This window comes from Crassostrea angulata, chromosome 6 (assembly GCF_025612915.1).
Source record: "Crassostrea angulata isolate pt1a10 chromosome 6, ASM2561291v2, whole genome shotgun sequence".
NCBI classification, from domain to species: domain Eukaryota; kingdom Metazoa; phylum Mollusca; class Bivalvia; order Ostreida; family Ostreidae; genus Magallana; species Magallana angulata.
In genome coordinates, this window is record NC_069116.1 from 49,175,510 (window position 1) to 49,197,218 (window position 21,709).

The following is a 21,709-nucleotide window of genomic DNA, read 5'->3' on the forward strand; positions in this document are numbered from 1 at the left end:
AATTGTTTGCGACAGTTTTGTGCTCATACGAATGTTTCGAGCTGTTAACGCATCAAAAAGTTTTAAAAAATGAGCAGAATGGGCTTTCATATTATTTTACCTGACCATTCAAGGCCACCAGGCATCTGTGTTTAGAAAACACGATTTTCACGTTCTCGTATTTTGTAACCATACGTACCTATAACGTAAGCGATTTTTCTAGTTATGAAAGCAAAATTTGTATCAGAGACATTCAGCTAAAGGGACGGTATGGAGGAGTTTGATGAACGTTCGTACAATTTAACACTATCCAAGGTAGGTACCGTATCGTTACGTATTCAGGTATTGGGTTTTTTTAGTTTGTTTGTTAGGTGTTTTTTTTTTTTGTTATTTACGGTTGAAGTCATTAACATTTACCCTCACAATATCGGTGGTTTTTAGTGATTTTTCTGACACTGTTTATAAATGCATGTGAAAAATAATATTCTAGTATAGCTATAAAACATTGGAGATTCTAAATTAATATTGTTCCAAATGAAGTATGTTAACATGCATCAAATGCATGATATTTTGAGGATAAGTTTGTCCTATCCTTTAAATAACGAATTAAGCTACATGTACGTGCCTGGGGTCTACAATACTTAAACATTAAATGCTTTTTTATGATTCATGCGGTATATGAAGGTAGTGTAATTGCATGCTAGATATACTTAATTAACCCACGTTAGATCGCTACCTTCATAACCCGCATGAATCATCAACGAAAACACTTTATTGTAACAGTTTATGTTTAGCAAATTAATGAATTGATCGCAAAAGAGTAAGTTAAAGAAACTAAATTATTCTTAATGTACATTAGTACGTTAGATAAAAGAAATAAACAAATCGTCTTATATTAGAATTTGAGCTAAAGGGACATGGCCCAGCGGGCATTTCAACGTTGAAACAACGTTGTTTCAACGTCAAGCATCAACGTTGAAAAAAGGTTGCATAAGAAAGTTTAGGCAACGTTGAAAATGCAACGTTGTTTCAACGTCAAAATTCAACGTTGATTCAACGTAGAAAAAGTGTTGAAATCTGGTTGAAAATATGTAGATATGACGGTGAAAAAAAAAGTTAAAATTAAATGACTTTTTTGTTAATTTTTTCTTATAAACATATTTTTTAATTATGTGCTGTTTAATGTGTTTAGACACTTTATTAAAAGAATATGTGATCCAAATGTAAAAAGTCGCTCTTCATTTAAATCCTATTAATATACGAGTACAGCTTTTGTATAAAGTCCTTGTTAAAAAGTTGAACTTTGCATTTCATAATAAATGTTTTCCATAAGGCTGTGGGAAAATGAACACAAAGATACCACGCGAACATTCCGCCAAATGGTAGCCATGCTTGTTTTCCATGATATGGAACAAAGGATGTCAACACAAACACGTGGAATCCACAATAATCAGTACATCATTTGCACTCTGTAGACTGTTCTAAAAATTACTCCCAAAATATTCCATTTTAAATATAAAATAGTCACAATAGTTCAAAAGCTAAAATCCCGGCATTGTACTGTACATAAAATCCGTGTATGGCTGCACGAGGTGTACCTAAGAACTGAATTTCTTTGACCACAAAAAGCGAGAGCAGCCTGGTAAATTGTATAACTCCCAAGATCAGCAGTGTTTGCAGTAGTGCTGGGTATGCGCATCCCCTTATCACTGACCTAGTTAAAATGCAATTGGCCACTTGCTGTACGCACAGCTCAATCTCAATTTTCTTGATCCAAAAAATCTTTTGTTTTAAAATGTAAAGGAAAAAATCTATTTAACATTTCATTAAAACAATCTTTGATATTAAAATTGGAAAAAAATATAACAATTTAATTCGAAATCAAATAAAATGAAAATATCTTGAAATTAACATTAATTAATATTTGTAAAACACATTATTTCATGCTTCCACAAGTGACAAAATATAAGTAAAAGCTAAATTTTAAAAACTGAAAAGGAAGTTTCAAATTTGAAAATATGTGGCCAGTTTCATTTATTAAGACGTTGTTTCAACGTTGAAAAGTGGTTGATGTCTTCAACGTTGAAAGTAAGTAGGGTCTTCAACGTGGAATCAACGTTGATATATGGTTTGGGTTTCAACGTTGAAACCTCAACGTTGAATCAACGTTGAATAATGGTTGGTCAACGTTGAAACTTGATTTCAACCTTTCCTCAACGTTGAAACAACGTTGCGTGCCCACTTTGCAACTTGATTTCAACCTTTCCTCAACGTTGAAACAACGTTGCGTGCCCACATGGTCACGGTTTTGGTCAAATTCTATATTTCTGTTTTTATTATTATCTAAAATACTTTAGAAATGCATTTCTAATGATCAAATGAAATTTGAGAGTGAGTCGTTGAGATATAAGCAAGATTCAGGGCTCACAGTTCTTTGTCGTGTAACAAGGCTCGTGCCCTGTTTTTGCTTACGTTGGTTCCATATACCAGTAACAAGTCTATTTCAAGCTGATTTGCTATTCATTTCAAGCATCAATAAACAATTCCTAAGGTTTATCACTTTCATTTTAGGTCTAAAACTGGAATTTTTACTTCAACATTAAGAATGTAAACAAAAGCTTTGTTTACATAGCATAAAACTCAACGAATGACACTCAAAGAAGATGGGTGGATAAGGCGTGTAAAATGCCCATACACGTTTGGAAGACCTACTAAAAAATTAAAATATCAATAAATCTGATATTTGTTTTTAAAAATCATTTAAAACAATATATATTGAACATATCGTTGATTTGTAACCTATAAATATGTTCAATACTTGGAATATGTTGACTCAAACTGGCGTATACGTATCAAAACCTGCAAATAGTGTCATTTTGTAGAACTTCAAGGCATTTTCTTTCATAGAGTCGGGCTGTGCTCCATATTTTTCTCATAGTCTAAATAAAGTCTAATGGAAAACAAACAGATTTCAATCAACAAAAAAACGTGGAGAAATAACCAACTACACATTAAAAATATCATTTTGTATCCCAACAATTGAACGTTTTGAAAAAAAAAATAATACAAGTTCGTAAATTCGTGGCCAAAGTCACACTTAGTATATAAACATCATAATTTCTTCTGTCTAAAATTGCTCAGTGGTTAGAGCATTTGACATGAAGTAACCTTATAGATCTAGGGTTTTAATGTTATGGGTTCGATACCACCAAAATTTAATGCAATATATTTTTTTCGTATCATTTGTTTAATGCATTAAAACTGAATATAGATAAAAATTGCGCTTTTGCAAACTTGTATTATAATATATTTGAATGGATTTGATTGGGAAAAATAAATTCAAAATTGGTTTTTCACGACTGAATCGAATGGGCATGTGTGCTATCTTAACCCCCCCCCCCATCTTCTTTTAGTTGCCTATCATAAATGCCTTACTGAAGCATTTTAACATTTAATTAAATTAAAAAATAATTTTTGACCAAAATCGTGACCATTCCCCTTTAATTTTATCATAATATTTTCCTGCGGTCATTGATTTTTCTTAAGTTGCTGAAGGTTTAAATTTCGACCTATTGAGAAACTCGTTAGAACTGAATCGTGTGAATCAAAATCTGTCAGTTTGTATCCAACTGTGATTCACAATAAATTTCCCTACGCAGTAGAGAGAACCATACTTAGCTAGTGGATGTATAAATATTTAGCTTTCTTTGATATCAGATTTATGCGGGATATGAAGGTGATGATTTTGCAGCAATCTACAATGATCTCTACCTTCATAACCCGCATTAATCATTGAAGAAAGCGTTTTATTGTTTATATATACCCAATTTTTTTTTCTTCAAAAATGTATACATTGATCGTAAAAAGTAAGTAAAATTAAATGAATATATAATTGTTAATGTATATCAGTATGTTATAGATAAAAGAAACTCAATGGGAATTGGAGTCTAGCATTATCATGATTATTTCCTGCAGTCTGTGATTTGTTTTCTTTAGGTTGAAGAATGTTCCGACCAATTGATACGTGGCATTTCTGTCACTATCTACATAGCTATGAATTACAATCAATTTTTGTAAGAAATAGGCCAAATCATATACTTAGGTGGCTCTATACACCCACAGTTTATTCCAATTTTCAATAGAAGACCACAAAACATATACTTACAAAATATTAAAATGATGATAGGGATACTATACATATAGGTATTTTAAAAGAATTTTTTAATGTGTTGTCGTGTTTTTGTAAAATAATTTTAAAAACTTAACTATTAACAAATTGAGAGACTTTTTTGGACAGATGATGGATATTTCCCCCGGACAATATAAAAATATAACACTTCTTAACATTCAAAAATGTTATTATTGCAAATTTTTTTTGGTATTTCCCCAAAACATAATTTTTCATATTATCTTACTCTGTTGACAAATCATCTGAAAAGGCTGCTTGATGTTATAAGAAAATGTATTTTAATTAATGTGACATAAAAAAATGAATGAAAATAATTGCAAATAAACACAAAAAATATTGAAAGGTACTTCACTACACCGAGACTTATACTTTTTAAGACACTACGTCACAAGATGGCGATTTAAATGTTTTGTTCAATTGTTTGTATCAATCGATTCAGATTTATATCGTCATAGCTCAGTGGTTAAAGTATCAGGCTTGTGAACCGCAGGTAATGAGTTCGAATCCACTTGGGGCTTTTGTTCATGTTTACTGAATGACATTTTTGAAAATATCATTTTTTATCTAAAATTGTACATTTTCTCGCCTCTTTGATATATATAATTCTTATCCATCATTTTTCTATCATAATCAAGTAAATTTCTGCTGATTTGAAAAAATATTTCAAGGTGTAGTGTGGTACCTTAAATTCTATTTGGTGTGAAAGTTCCTCAGGTAAGAGTTATCGTTCCTAAGTCCCAAGGCCCAAACACCTTGGGGACTTTTCATTTCTGAGTTGAAGAAAATTTCCTAAATATCATGTTGGAATAATAAATACATACATATTTCATTATAGGCCTAAATAAGTGAATATATTCGCTTTAGTGCAAAACTAAGTCAAATAAATAAAGGGGGGAATTAACTAATAGGATTTATGTATCCCAACCTGAGAGAAATTCAAAACCACCCTCCCATCCCCTTAAGGTGGTAAGGAACATCCGTCGATATTAATGTGTATTAAAGTATATTATAATTGAAATACTTTCACCGGTTTAGAATTTTCTTTCACAGTATTCAACCCAGAAATACGTTTTATAAAATTTTGGAAAGTTAAAAATGTTGTCCTCAACGGGATACGAACTCATGACCTTCAGATTTGTAGTGAACGCACTACCCAACTGCGCTACGTTGTAAGATGTCGATGATGGGAAAGAAACTACTATTTTAAAAACTATACTTGATTTTATTGTTTATTTCGATATATAATACGACACAACGTGAAGGTGTCACATACCACATTACTTGTTAAGTAATAAATTTTCCAATTAAATTAAATCTATTCATTTAACAAATTTTCAAAGGAGTGCCTCAGTTTAAATCAGCCTGTACCGGAATTGCATTTTTTCAGATTTACTTTTTTTGCGTACTGCGTCATCAAAAAGTGGTGTATAGAGCTACCTTAAAAATTGTAATCGATACACGTGTTTGACTACACGCGAAGTAAGGCACAAATATACATGTATGTGCAAAATAATGCAGATACCTTGAAAATCCATACAAAGAATAACCTCCTTCATTTTTAATTGATTGTGTCTTCTTTTTTCATGCATTTAGAAGCCCGTGCAACATGAATACCTCGGGAAGCAATTGACCATACAATGTAACTTTTTGACCGGTACATGTATATATATATACTCCAGTAGCAGTTGAGAATAGATCAAAACTAAGTTAGTGCCCAGATGCTTCGCATTTTTTAACATCGTGTTTGTTTATAAGCACATGCAATTGAAGCAAGTTAAAATATGGCAAGGGCGTCGGAACAGGGGCGGCGCTCGCCGCTCCAATAATTTTGTAAAAAAAAAAATTGAAATAAAATTCTGTAACGGCGTTCTGTGTTTATTGGAGCGGCAATCATAACGGCGATCCGTGTTCAATGGAGCGGCGAAGTGTGAACTCTATTGTTTACACAAGCAAAACCGGGGTACAGTTACCTGTGTTGACAATTAACAGGGCATTAATTAGGTAGGTTCAGCATTAAAGAAATATCGATGTTTTCCAGCTTTGATGATTGCAAGATGAAAGTAATTAAACAATTATCAGAGAAAATTACAATGTATGAGCATTTGAATTAGTACATAGTACTAAAAATAGATAACTTCTCTATATTTTCAACAATTAATTATAATTGTCAATAACATGTAATTCTCGAATTATCGGTGTTAAGACACAGATGCAAAGTTTTGACTTCCTCTTTGGTGTATCCCTTGGATACGAAATTCTACGCCACAACGACAATCTCAGCCGAACCCTGCAGAAGAAGGACCTCTCAGCTGCAGAAGGTCAACACATTACAGAGCTCTTCTTGACAACTCTCAGTGAAATGCGTAACGAAGACTCTTTTGACACATTCTGGGAATCACTAAACAACAAACTAGATGATTTGGACGTCAGTGAACCAAGACTCCCTCGACGCAGGAAGATGCCAAAGCGATTTGAAACCGGGAAAGAACTATATAGACAGATGTACTATGAAGCTTTGGATCTTGTGATGAGTTGTGTGAAGGAGTGTTTTGACCAGCCATGTTTCCGGGTGTACCGTCATCTGGAGGACGTGCTTCTAAAGTCTGTCCGCGGTGACAAGACATTTAAAGAAGACTTGGATTTCATCTTAGACTTCTATAAAGATGATTTAGACAAGACATCCCTTTTATCACAACTAGAGACTTTCACATCGTACGCTAGAAACAACCTGTGTGATCCATCAACAGTGTCTGTATCGGACTTGGTGAAGTCAGTGTGCCAGATGTCTCCAACTTCAAGATGTCTATTCTCTGAGATTGTGACTCTCTTGAGACTTGTACTAGTGATGCCAGCCACTAATGCCACAAGCGAGCGGACTTTCTCATCACTGCGCCGAGTGAAGACGTACTTACGTTCTACAATGACCCAGGAGAAGCTGAATCACCTGCTTATTCTCCACATTCATCGGGATGCTACAGACGCTCTGGATCTTTGCGCTATCGGAAACGACTTTGTGTCCGCACGAGATTCAAGGAAATCTATTTTTGGAAGTGTTTAATGTGCATTTTAGACTGATAAGTTGAAGACATTAGTGCTTATATATACATGTATGTAGTTGAATAGACATTTAGTGCTTATAAATACATGCATGTAAACTTCTTTGATATTAATTTTGTGAGTTGTGTTATCTTATAAAAAATACTCTGTCCCAAGATATTTTGGATTCGCATTTGGCTTAATTGCTTGATATTTATAAATACCTCAGGATTCAAACGATGTTCATTCAAAAGTATGAAAAATTTCCAAGATTTCTCAGTCAAACGCCCCTCTTAGCTTATCAGGTTTCAATACAATGCTAAAAAATGTGATGTCTACGGAGATTTTGTATTGCAGCAAGCCCGGATGATAACGTTGAAATATTGCGCGATGTATTCCGAATGGAGAAAAGATGTAAACATTCCCCATTATAAATCTCCGTAAGGAATCTGTTTTCGTTCCTGTGAATTTTTCCGAGTGAAAGATGATAGTGTGTCAATGAAATTATCTTGGAAAATATCCCTTTCAACTATTTCAATTGCACTTCTTTGAAATTCACAGGTAAGTGTATTTTTATTAAAAATCGTCCAAATGTGCTGCATAAATATCTTGGGACAGACTATAGTTAATTTTATTGTGATGAAACGAAAATAAACAAACATCACATTCAACTTTGTTTTGTTTTTTATAGGGCCATCATATAAACGGCAATATAATTAAATAATATGTTATTAAAGTATACCACTTATTATATAAATTTCAAGTCAGATCCGGTGTTATATAGTGCCTTTTCCCCCTAGCCATCTCCCCCCTCCCCCCCCGGAAAAATGGCTATATAGTAGTTTCCCCCCCCCCCCCCGGAAAAATGGCTATATAGCAGTTTTTCCCCCACGGAAAGCTGACTATATAGTGGGTTTTCCCCCTTTTTATAGCCAGATTACCCCCACGGAAAACCTACTATATAGTACATTTCCCCCCTTTTTTTTTTACATTCCGCCGGAATTAAGGCGGACCATTCGTGGCAATAATTTGCAATAACTGATGTGATATGAATTTCTCATAATAAAAGATAATTATGGCAAATATTAATACATAGAATAAAATACATGTTTTTTTCACCCCTGATATGAACAAAGGCACGCGCCTTCATAACATTCCTGTGTCATCACCATTTATTTCACCATTTGTTACACCTTTTTGGAACATCTTTTACACGGATTTCGGAATACCTCTAATCTTTTTTATCTAAACGATGCTTATCTACACTTTTGACTTCGACGTTATGACATTGACATTTTTCACAGAACACGTCAGAATACATTTGAGTGAAAGTACGCCGGTTTGGAACTCTAATTTTCTCATGTATTATCATCTATGAAAAAGCTCCTCCCAGGAAACTAACTGACCAATCTTGACTTAATTTTGTAGAGGAAGGGAATAAATTAATACCGTTAGATCTTAAAAATATAATCGTATATTTTACTTCTAAATATCAAACGAGAGAAAGGGTGCAATAATATGATGAGAAACTGAAATGTTTTACTTCGATTGATTGGGTTATAAGTCATGGGTAAGGGGTATTATAATTATGTATTAAAGGCTTGTGTAAAGTTAGTATTTACAATTTTGTTTTAAAGTCACGGATATTCATATTCATGTCTTTAAAGCTGACATGAATTCATAAATACGCATTATTTCCCTTTTATCTTCGACTACCGCCATATTAGTTGTCGATTTCTATTGTTCTGCTCATCGCTACACACCCCCTATATAAGGCCGAGAGCACTATTCATGCTTCACCGCATTCAGGAATTTCATACACCCGAACACGTTACCTTGGACGAAAAGACTTGTAAAAACGCGTTTTGAACAAAAATAAAATGACAACCACTGCACTGGCAAGATATATCCAATAAACGACGAAACAAGACAGCCTGAAATCCAGGCGCAGATACTTCGAAAATTCCTCGATAATTGTAGACCGTTTTCGTGTGTATGTTATAACATCGCACATGCGCAAACCACAAACTGTGGCAGATCGAGCAATGTCAATTATCGCACGGATTTTATAAACGGGGAGTTTTTGTAGGAACGGATGGAAACGTTATTACTTTCTTGGATTTACTATCATTTAGCTACTGTATTGGATGTAGTTTCGCCGGGGTTTTCAAGAAGATGCGGACGTTATGCACTCTATATGAACGACACACGTGTTCGATGTGCATGCGAAATAAGACAGCACTGTCTGTGCAAAATAACACGGATACCTTGGACATCCTTTCAAAGAATAAATATATTTTGTATTTCATTGATTGTTTCTTTATTACTACATTTTACTACAATGTGTAGTTCATGCATTTAGAAGTCCGTGCAACGTGAATGCCTCGATCGGAAAGCAACCGACCGTAACTTTCTCAACCGGTATATATACCCCAGTGGCAGTAGAGGAGCGATCGAAACTAATATGGCGACCAAATGCTTTTATGAATTCATGTCAGCTTTAAGCACATTTTTTATGAAACGCGAGGTTTTATGATGTAAACATTTAAAAAAAAAAATGTAACTTTACATCCAGAACAAAGTAGGTATTTTTGCTGGTTACTTTGAAAAATATGAAATGGAGCCTGAACTAACCTTATGTATATATTATCATTCACTGCGTGCTAATTTTTCCGTTTTTTATTTTGCAACGTTAACGTGGTTTATACATATACAATTTTGAAAACGATGCCATATAAAAAAGATATACGATTCACTTAACTAAAAATCGTATCATACTATTTATTTCATATTTTTGCAATAAAGATTTACTTGTATACCATATTATTTCTTTGAACAATGAAAAAGGTTATTAAAAATTAAAACTAACACATTTTTTTGGTGATGAGCTGGCTAATTTTTTTTAAATATAAGCTTGTTCTTTTAATCGATTGGCAAGTAAAAAAAGCCGTATATCAAGTGCGCTTTTGTTGGTTATTTATTTTTGTTTTTCGGTTGCTACTTTTATGAATAAAAATTTATTTATTTATTTATTAAGTTATTTATTATACGATTAGTCATCTTATGAATTGATAAAATGTTTTGAAGAATAATTAATTTAACCGTGTCCCTTTTTTTTAAAAATATTTTTGTTCGTAAAAAAAGAAAAGCAGAATTAAACGTAATTTTTAACAATTTTGATAAGGAAATATATAAGTGAGTGTGTATTTTCAAATGATGTTTTTAATTTTTAATGACCGTAAAAATATGGTGATGTTGTCATCTCTAGTTTTTGAGATATATGGCCCTAAAAAATACACTATTCATTATAATTGGATTATAAACATCGGACTCGGAAACATCAAGGGCCCCTACCCTTGGGGCTAAAATTTTCAGGGTCATATACTAGTGCTATACAACTACCACTGAGAAAATATGGTTTAGTGGTCATCTCTAGAATTTGAGATCCGGGCCCCCACTTATAGAACACTATTCAATCACAAGTAATAGCTTTCCAAAAAGCTTGTCTGACTAAACAAAATCATTCAATGGAAGCGTGCATGTATCAATTAAGCTATCTTATCAGAAATGAATTTTAATTTTTGCTGCTGATCATAAATTTATAAACGGAACGTGCAAATTTAAGACGAAATGTCAGTCTTTTCTTCGATCTAGAGCATGTACATAAAATTATATCACTTGAAATTCATTTATTTTATTAATTCAATTTTTTAGGAATGTACACATATCATAAGTGCATGTAAGCTTGAAAGCTGGAGATTAAATATTAGTTTTTTAGCTCACCTGAGCTGAAAGCTCAAGTGAGCTATTCTGATCACATTTTGTCCGTCGTCCGTCTGTCCGTCCGTCTGTCCGTCTGTCTGTCCGTCTGTCCGTCTGTCCGTCTGTAAACTTTTTACATTTTGAACTTCTTCTCTAAAACCGCTTATCCAATTTCAACCAAATTTGGCACAAAGCATCCTTATGGGAGGGCGAATATAAATTGCAGAAATAAAAGTCCGATCTGTATTCAAAGCGGAGAAAACCTTGAAACTGTAGAAAAAGGGGGGGGGGGTGCATTTTTAAAAATCTTCTTCTCAAGAACTACCGAGTTAATCTTAACGTAATTTAGCATAAATCATCCTTAGGGAAAGGAAATATATAAATTGCAAAAATTATAGGCGATTTCTGTTCCAAATTTGAGATAATTGCGAAAATACTTATAAAGAACGGCTCGTTATTCCATATATCGTAGACTGGCAATTCATTGCGATAGACTGGTCTTATGACAGGCATCGCCAGTCTACCGCATCTCGAAAACGAGGTTCTTTGTTTGAAGCTGGCAGTTTGTTGTGCAACAGTTCATCTATGAAACATGGAAATAACATTGGTGCCGATTATTGTGAAGTAAATTATGGTTAAATATTTCAACGCGTTGTCATTTTCACTTGTGATGTTGGTTTTAGCTTGTTTTCATTTTTTCGTTTCATTTTGCTTTTTAACTTGGGAAACAATCGCCTTGTATTTGGAACATAGACTTCGGTAAATGTTTACCTGCGAAAATGATAAAATCTGATGCATTAACAACGTACTAAAGTGCATTTCCCTCTGTTTTTATTGTTTATTAATTAATTTTCTAATTGTTCCAACAAGGATCAAACAAGTGTGTTGGTGTTAGCTTGTTCGGATTTTCGTTTCGTTTTCATTATTTACGCTTTTAAACCTGGAAACTATCGTCTACAGGTATTTCGTGATTTTTACGTATCAATTCAAACAGATACTTCGGTAAATCAAACAGTTAACTGTTTACCTGCGCAAATTAAGCAAAATCTGATGTAGGGGTACTGAAATACAATTCCTTCTATCGGTAATTCGGCATTTTCTTTTGCGTAATGGTAGATTAATGCAATAGATTTTGTTGAGATGCTCGACATTTTCTCGAGTTTATTCAGTTTAAATAGAGTTTGATATCGCTGACGGAAATATGTAGGTATATATATATATATATATATATATATATATATATATATATATATATATATATATATATATATATATATATATATATATATATATATATATATGATTCATTTCGAAAAAATAAATTGTGTTCTTTATTTGTTATAGTGCATGTTTCTTGTGTTTAATTGTTTACAATTTCTATTTACTAACCATATTTGAGTGTTAAGCTTCGAATTATAAGCAAGATACAAAGATTTGCTCACAATTCTATGTTTGTACACAGATCTTAAAAACTAAAGATTAAAAAAGTAAAAAATTTGTCAATATTTATTAAGAAAATGTTCAAAGTCTGTTCTTCTTATTGTATTGTAAACTTAATCTTTTTAGCTCACCTGAGGGTGGGGCCACAATGGGGGGGGGGGTCGAAGTTTTACATAGGAATATATACAGTATATCTTTAAAAATCTGCTTCTCAGAAACAAATCAGCCAGGAAAGCTGACACTTGTGTGGATGCATCCTCAGGTAGTGTAAATTCAAAGTTGTGAAAATCATGACCCCCGGGGGTAGGGTGGGGCCACAATGGGGGATCGAAGTTTAACATATGAATATATAGAGTAAATCTTTAAAAATCTTCTTCTCAGAAACTAATCAGCCGGCAAAGCTGAAACTTGTGTGGAAGCATCCTCAGGTAGTGTAGATTCAAAGTTGTGAAAATAATAACCCCTGGGGGTAGGTTGGGGCCACAATGGGGGATCGAAGTTTAACATATGATTATATAGAGTAAATCTTTAAAAATCTTCTTCTCAGAAACTAATTAGCCAGGAAAGCTGGCACTTGTGTGGAAGCATCCTCAAGTAGTGTAGATTCAAATTTGTAAAAATCACGACCCCTGGGGATAGGTTTTGGTCACAATGGGAGGTCGATGTTTTACATAGGAATAAACAGAGTAAATATTTAAAAATCTTCTTCTCAAAAACTAATCAGCCAGGAAAGCTGAAACTTGTGTGAAAGCATCCTCAGGTAGTGTAGATTCATGGTTGTGAAAATCATGATCCTCAGGGGAAGGGTGGGGCCACAATGGGGGGTCAAAGTTTAACAAAGGAATATATAGGGTAAATCTTTAAACTTTTCTCAGAAACTAATCAGCCAGATGATTCTTTATAATTATTAAGACTTTGGCCCCAGGACAATTCTTTGGCCTCACGAGAAGGTTCAGAGTTTGATGTACGTTTATATCCGATATATAAACTATTGTTAAGGATCTTTTTGAGAACTGCAATACTCAACATATGATATGACTATAAAATCATCCTGTCAGAAAGGGGACTAATGATTATAAACATAAGAATATCCAGGGGAAAATGGATTTTATTTATACAGGATCTACATGTATTATTGTACATTGTCCAGATAGTTTGTATTATGACTCCATTAAGCTGATTTTATCATACCTATTGTTCCTCAGGTGAGCGATGTGGCCCATGGGCCTCTTGTTAAACTTGTATTAAGATGCAAAATCAACTGAAAGACATTTAAAAAAATTTCCAACCATATAAAAGGGTATACAAACACGTATTGTTTTTGAATGTGTGTGGGCAGCTTCATCAAAATCATCTTGACAAGCAATTAAAAGGCGTGAATTCTCAAATTCATGAAAGAAAACCCTAACTGTAACTTCAATTCAATTAGAATTCCTTTTTGCAGTTTCATTTATTGCATATGCTCCTACAAAAGTTGAGGGGGGGGGGGGGGCAAATCCATGATATTTCCATTTATCACATAAAGTTAAGAAAAGTGCAAGCTGCCAAAAAAGTGGGGAGGGGGAGCAGCCCCCCCCCTCACCCCAACCCCCGATGCTACGTGCCTGTGATGAAAACACAGGGGTATTCGCATGACCCCAACGGACTCGTCAACTAATCGGCGCGCAAAAACTATAAATGAGACATTATGGCGCGAAGTCCTGCTATTACCGTTTACGCAACCAATGAACTCATCCATTGGCAGAGATCCATGGGGAGGGGGACAGATGAATTTTTTGACATTTGTTTTGTAACAGCTACATACATGTATATCATACATTGGATCGGATGTTTTGGAAGAAATCTATCGAATTAAGAAACGCACTTGATTAGTAATTGTTAAAAGTAGTAATGTACATTTAGTAAGACCCGCGAGTTATGATCCCTTTTCAAGATTAATGAAATCGCCCAACTGAACGAAAATCGGGTCACACCCCGCATGGCGATTTAGTTCCCCCAGTAAACATTCCAGCTGTATAAATATATATTTGTTTTAATCCAAACTGATGACTCTCTTGTAATAATGATAATCCAACACATCGTACCGTTATATATAATTTATTTCGGTTGAACTCGGTGAATTAGAATAAAATGATTTTCTTTTGTGGAAACGCCAATAAGAGATAGGGGCGGGGCTTAAGGTTTTGTAGGTAAGTCGTGTTCGATATGCATACATTCTGGCGTTCAAACTTTGCACGGGAAAGTTTAAAGTGTATGGTTGTGGTAATCAGTACTTGATAAGGTTCTAATTGAGTATGCCGGTATTATGGTAATGTGCTCTTGAGCATATATGACAAGCTGCTTGTCAAATGAATTAAAACTTCAGAAGTTTTCAGATGTTGAAGTTGAATATTGCAGAATATTTGATGTTGAATATTGCAGATTGTGTGGGAGTGACTTTCTGTAATGCAAGAACACAAATGCAAAAAATAAATATTGTATTTTTTTGGGGTGTTTATTGCTCTTGTTAAGTGCAAGTACAAAAGAAAGACAATATGTTACAACTTGTTGCGATGACCCCTCCCCCTTTTTCACAGTTCAAATATGGTGGCTGATCTATTTTTAAATCAGGATTACACACGTGCACTGCATGGTGAACGTCCCTTTTACTTGAAAACACTTGCTCGCTGTTGTTATTACATGCCATATAACAGTTTCATCAATTGTGAATGTAAATGCTGACATCTTAAACATGCATCGATTAAACTTTTTTGTGAAATATCATGATATTGCTTGTCCCGTTGTCTGCACTGTTTCGGAGAATGCAACTTTTAAACCTTAGATATGCCTGACGTCATGACGTCAGGCAATTATAGTGGAGTTTTAAACATCGGGCCCTGAAACATCGAGGGCCCTTACCCTGGGGGCTCAAATTTTCAGAGTCGTCTACAAGTGGTAAACCACTGCCACTGTGAATATATGGTGATGTGGTTATCTCTAGTTTATGAGATATGGCACCCTAAAGAATATGCACTATATTCATTATAATAGGATTTTAAACATCGGGCTCTGAAACATCGGAAATTTTTTTTCCTCTAAAACAGAGGTTTAGCCTACATTAAAATTGCACAAACAGGCAGACGGAGTGATAGATTTATTAAAAAAACCTCTCAAAACATTGTTCACTTAAAAATTCAGAACACAGAATTATGCATATAAGTGTATATATCTTGTAAAACCAAGTACTTTTTTCAATTAATTACCTGAATTAATTAAGTTCTACATATAATTCCATTACGCACATGTTCAATTTTTGGCATTGTCTATAAAAATAATTAATCGGCAAAACGAAACTTAACCTGTACAGATGAATGCAGATATACAACCTAGGAGTATAGAAACATTGATTTTAATCCTTACTGGGTTTCCATAAATATTTTTTATAAAATCTGAACAAAAAACGTGAGGGAGAAACGCTACTATGGGGGAAAAGCTACTAGAATATAATTTATTTCTGAATTAGGGCCTCATGGGGTATGACTTGTATGAATTACGAAATAATCAATTTTCTTCTATAAATATTACAGTATCAATTATTTCGACCACACCCTGAACAATTTTGTTTTTCAAAATGCGTAAATATCGACGATATAAACTTGGTCCCAGAATTATCGCACATTTTTTTTCCCAAAGAGCGTACTTTGTACAGTAACATACCTCGGAGAAAAAATAACGGTATTTTCATCCGAGGTACCCACATTACATGTACTATTTTTTCTGTACAAGCCCCTGTCAGCAGCTGGCCAGGCTGTGCATGTCCCAACAGAACACTATATAATTATATGAGGTTTTTTTTTTTTAAATAATTATGCGTTAAATTTTTCCTTTTCGAAGACACCATTAATATGTACATGCAATAAGATTTTTGACGTAAGTTTTGGTTGGACTATTGGACGGTGTTGTTCGGATTGGTTTAGTCACATCGTTATGGTTTCCTTTGTACAACGATATTTTTATTTCCGATTTGACGACAACAAAAAATTACAAAACCCGTTCTTCGGGACATGTGAAAATCGGATTAAAATGGGAACTCGTGGCCGCACACGCGATTATTATACTTGGGTGAGTTTTGTGTCCGTGCACTTGTGTGAATTTTGTCTCTGTACTGACTGTGAACTATAGCAGTATTACAATTTACAAGTATCTAATATGTCGATACATGCATGACTAATAACCTACTGGAATACACAAGGACAATCATTACATCATCAACAAAATGACTCTACATCGGAATAGTGGCGTTAACTTTGTAAGTGATTTATAAGTAATTTAATATTATTGAGGTTGTCTGTTCAGTCTCTATGTGTTTGTTGGCTTTAATATCTTTTAAATGGACGTTTTACACTTCCCGGTATATTACTACCTTGTCGGCATGTTAAAATTGACATCTTTTACTGTTTTGCCATTAGCGGAAAATCATGGAGAGAAAACCGACTGTGGTTTCTTCAGATGTTGCAAATCAAGTTTTTTTTAACATGCTGTGATTTTTAATTTGTTTGGGTTTTACTTTTGCATGATAAATACACTGTATAATGTACACTGTATGTGTTATTTATTGGCCAACGCAAGATGAAAATAAATGCTCCCATGTTTAATAATGATAATTAAGATACACTGAATGGATGCATCAATGTCATTTACATCAATTTTCATGATAAAAAAATATTTAAAAATTGAATTTTGCTCAAAATTAAGAAAATAAAAAATCATGCTCATGTTATTTATGTCTCTGATATCATTATCAGGTTTATTGTGGTCTGTCATTTAAAATGAACTCTCCTAAAAATTAACTTTGCACAGCAGAATGTTTTTTTAAATACATTTTTAATGCATGATATCTTAAAGTACCTTTTTACTGATCTCGCAAGAGCATGATTTTAGTGCCATAGGCAATTTACACAGGATTGGGGGTAGAATTCTGCTGACAAAAAATTCATTTTTTCTAAGGGAATAGTAATTGAGATTTTCTCTTTGCACATGTGTTGTTATTGGAGCTAGCATTGCATTCACTAGCTGGGCCTGTAATAAAACTGCTTTCAATTGACAATGTATTGTCACAAGTTTTAACAGCAGTTACTAACCTCCTGCTATATATGGATATGTACTTATTTACTTTGTATTGTATTGAAAAAAAGGAACACTACATTTAACTGTTAAATCTAGCGATCATTATACATTATTACATATATGTATGCACTTTACATTTGGCCCTATCCTTTGTTAGATTAGCACTGCTGTACAGCATTTGAAGTATTTAATACAAGTGTGATAAATAAATGACATTGTTTTTTTTTTCAGACAAGCGTACCACAGACAGAAAATTCAGACAGGAACAAGAGAGTGTTCAAATTTAGAAATATTGATGTGATTGTGTATGCAACAGTAATCATTTTTGGCATTGGATCATGGGTAGACATAAATGGTTTATGGGTAGAACTCCCAGCAATGATTACAGAGGGTCTTCCAGAAGGTTGGAAACTGCCTTCATATTTGTCCATCATAATCCAAATAGCCAACATTGGACCTCTTATTGTGACACTTTGCAATGTGTTTGCCCCTGGAAAACTTAACAACAACGGAGTCATATATTGCATTTTAGGAATAGGTAGTTTAGCGTGCCTTTTCCTGGCATTCTTCTGGAAAACCACTGCATATGTTGCTGGAGAAGAAAGAAGCATAGTGCTTCTGATTCTACAATTCTTCTTGGCCCTAGTGGATTGCACAACGTCGGTCGTCTTCTTGCCATTCATGACTCTTTTCAAGTCTGATTACATGACGGCCTATTTCATTGGTGAAGGCATGAGTGGGATGATACCCAGTCTGGTAGCCCTGGGCCAAGGCAGTGGGTCCGTGTCTTGTGTCAATGTGTCCTCTACAAATGCTACCACCAATATAACCACTTACAATATATACCCACAGTCAAATCCACCCAATTTCCCTGTCCGTGATTTTTTTCTCTTTTTGTTTGCCATGGTCTTTTTCAGTGGCATTGCTTTTACATTGCTGAAATATTGTCCTTACTATGAAGAAGAATATGCCGTAGAAAATGATGATGAGGAAGCATCTGAAGATAGCAGATGCCACAGCTATGAACTCAGTAATGGTGAACATTCTGGAAGTGTCACTTTCTCTGACCCTACCACAATAGGACAATCTCAGTCTGCATTAGTGAATGAAAATAGAAAACATCAAACTGCAGTTACTTTATCAAAAACACAGGACAGTATTAGAGTTGAAAAAATAGCTGAGCATTCAGTATCCAAATTACGCTATGCTTACTTCTTGATTTTGACAGCCTTTCTGAACTCTCTCACAAACAGTGTATTGCCATCCATTCAAACTTTTTCCTGCATGCCATATGGCATTTCAGTGTACCATCTAACAGCTGTACTGTACAACATTGCTAACCCTGTAGCATGCTTCATTGTGTTGGTTTACTCATCTACATCCTGTGTTGTCATTAGTTTTCTGTCTTTCCTGGGATCCCTAGCAGCCGCCATCATCCTGTACACTGCAGCTGCCAGCCCAACTCCTTTACTTGTGGGAACAAAATCTGGAGAAGTTCTCATTGTAAGTTTTTTGTGAATGTAATATATAACAAATTAAGTCAAAATTAATGAATGTTCAATATCATAGTTGTAAATTAAAACCCTTCTACATGTCATGAAGGCACATAGGGCTGGGCTTATTTGGTTTCCATTGTGCTAAGTGGATGAGGGTCAATGATTCCTCCTGGATGGGACACCAGTCCATCGCAGATTAACTCTGCATAAGCCAGTACTTAATTTCAGCTAGGTGGACTAAGACTGTAAATAAAGTGCCTTGTATTAGTGTACAATACAAAACATTAAGTGACAACAGCTTGGTTTGAACCATCGACTTATCAATAACTTACAAAAGACATATGACCACTAAGCCATATGCTCCATAGCTGTGAATGAATACATGTAATTTTATATAAAATATTTTTAATATTAATTATTCCATGAGAGTGAAATTATGTTTTATATACAGCTTTGTCATAAATTCCTTCATAAAATCCATCACTAGTCTTTTGGTATCTCTGTAATTAAAATTGCCAATACATGTATTATAAAGTAATTATCTTCCTTCTAGATGAAAAGTATGAAAATTTAAGCAAGTTTTAGTTTTATTACATTCACCCTGTGCAATTTTCATCCTTCTACAAACAGTTTTACCCCTTCTTGAACTCACCCAGATACAGTTGTGAAATAAAGAGAGATTATATGAGACAAAGGAATTTGCACAGTCCCAAATATGAGACATTGGAGTTCGTACAGTCTTAAATTCACCTGCTGACAGTGAGAATGAAAGGGGCAAAAATAAAATGGAGGCAAATGTTTCTTTGTATACAGGATTAATTGATGAAGGATGACATATATAGTGTGTTTAAATAATGTTTTGCTTATTTTTTAGGTCATCGTGTGGGTTCTAGGTGGACTATTGTTAACTTATTCCAAAGTTACCATAGCAACTGTTTTTCGGCAGTATGGAACTAGAGCGTTGATGTGGATTGGTGTGATGCAACAAGTTGGGTCCTTTTTTGGAGCGATACTGTTTTATATGATCATCAATGTTTGGATGCTTTTCAAAAGTGCTCCATACTGCCCAGTTTGATTCAACGCATTAGTTAAAGGGACCATTATATTTAATAGGCATTTTCAAGACATCACATAATGACCAAAGACTGAATTTTGAGACTGTTGTTATTTGTTTGAATGTATTTATTGTATGATTGTGTTAAATTGTTTTCATATTCAATTAGAATTCATTACATGTATATTAGATTAGCTAAAACCCTTATTATATACTTGCAGTTAAGTGTGTAAGCTTGAGTAGATGGTAACATTGAATAGAATTTTTATGAAAGTTGTGTATGCATAGGAAGAGAGGATAGCAATCTTTGTGGACTTTGAATGTTAGAATATTGCAATGTGTAAATGCATTGATGAAGTGCAGTTTACTTTACTATGAAAAAAAACATGGTTATTCATGTGTTTTACATGTTAAAGTCTAGCTGCAGATCTGTAGCTCTCTGGTTGAAATAATTCGGATAGACAAACCAGAGATCTCTGGTTTGTCTATCCAAATTTTTTCAACCAGAGAGCTACAGATCTGCAGCTCAACCAGAGAGCTACAGATCTGCAGCAAGTTAAAGACAAACTGCAGTGTTTCTAACTATTATTTGAAAACAATGTAGATCAGTGATTATTATCAAGATAAAGCACTTGCTTGAATATTCTTGTATTAATATTTTTTTTTTTGCTCTTTGTTTTCTACACGTTTATCATGTTTATATATCAAGCTTATCTGATGTTTTGATACAGATCTGAAAGCATCTTTTTCTAAAACTTTATACATGTATATGTTAAGCTGTGAAAATGTGAAAAATAGGTATTTTGAATTCAATGTTTAAATAAATTCACAAAAGACAAATGATTATATCATTATAGCCTTACATAACAGACAGTTTGAACATGACAACAGTTTGGATCAAATGGTTAAAGTGCATTATTAATATTTTAAGGTGGAATAACACATTATCACAAAATGACTGACCTCTGATCAAAACATTTTGTTTTTTTGAAGAGGATTTTATCGACGACAACATATCACTTGCTCCCTAGCCTAGTGAATAAAATGTCAAGCATGTGATCTGTACATCCCAAATTCGATTCCCGCAGGAGCTTTTATTGTTACATTTAGATATTCATTTTGTCTCCACAAACTGCGAATTTCCGCTTACTGGCATTTGACGTATGTACAGTTTATTTATCATTATATCTTTCATATAATATAATAACTGTTAATTTGAGTGACTTTTTCCCGGTATGTTATTCCTCGTTAAATATCTGCTTCTTTACTCAGTATTGGACATCTACATCAGGGGGTGCTAATGAATTGTTAAAATGAGCAAAGATGTTTCTACTAAACCTTTGAATGAATATCTCATGGGCCAGGGTTTCTGATATTAAAGTAAAAATTTGTATCATTTATCGATAGTACATTACATTTTAAAATTAATGTTTCTCAAAATTGAGTGCTCAATTTTGCATTATATTGACAGAACATCAATCCACCTATATAACCCAAGAACTTAAAAATGTTTACGATCTGTAATCAACTTTAAAGAGAGTTATTCCTCTTTGATTTTTCAACACTGATATTAAAAGTACCAAGTAAAAAAACCGTTGATAACCTTAAATTTGGGTAATTTGAAGCCAGAAATAATACATTTATGAA

At 33.9% G+C, this 21,709-nt stretch overlaps 1 protein-coding gene across 3 annotated transcripts; it reads left to right on the forward strand.

Annotated features, from left to right (window-relative positions):
* Positions 1 to 99: 99 nt before the first annotated feature.
* On the forward strand, positions 100 to 20,555 carry LOC128189253 (solute carrier family 52, riboflavin transporter, member 3-A-like). 3 transcript variants are annotated; one of them, XM_052860789.1, is made up of 3 exons: positions 100 to 294; positions 17,744 to 19,015; positions 19,883 to 20,555. In XM_052860789.1, exons 1-3 carry the CDS (start codon positions 250 to 252, stop codon positions 20,081 to 20,083), a joined length of 1,518 nt encoding a protein of 505 aa, XP_052716749.1. In that variant the 5' UTR covers positions 100 to 249; the 3' UTR covers positions 20,084 to 20,555. The 3 variants fall into 3 exon arrangements, with proteins under 3 accessions (XP_052716749.1, XP_052716748.1, XP_052716750.1); XM_052860788.1 differs by lacking the exon at positions 100 to 294 and adding an exon at positions 16,402 to 16,507; XM_052860790.1 differs by lacking the exon at positions 100 to 294 and adding an exon at positions 16,516 to 16,694.
* Positions 20,556 to 21,709: the final 1,154 nt, after the last annotated feature.

Excerpts from the sequence above, each read along its gene's own strand:
- LOC128189253 (XM_052860789.1), top strand. The coding sequence starts at position 250 with ATGGAGGAGTTTGATGAACGTTCGTACAATTTAACACTATCCAAG. Across the intron at positions 295-17,743 it reads ACAATTTAACACTATCCAAG|ACAAGCGTACCACAGACAGA; the intron begins GTAGGTACCGTA and ends TTTTTTTTTCAG. Across the intron at positions 19,016-19,882 it reads AATCTGGAGAAGTTCTCATT|GTCATCGTGTGGGTTCTAGG; the intron begins GTAAGTTTTTTG and ends CTTATTTTTTAG.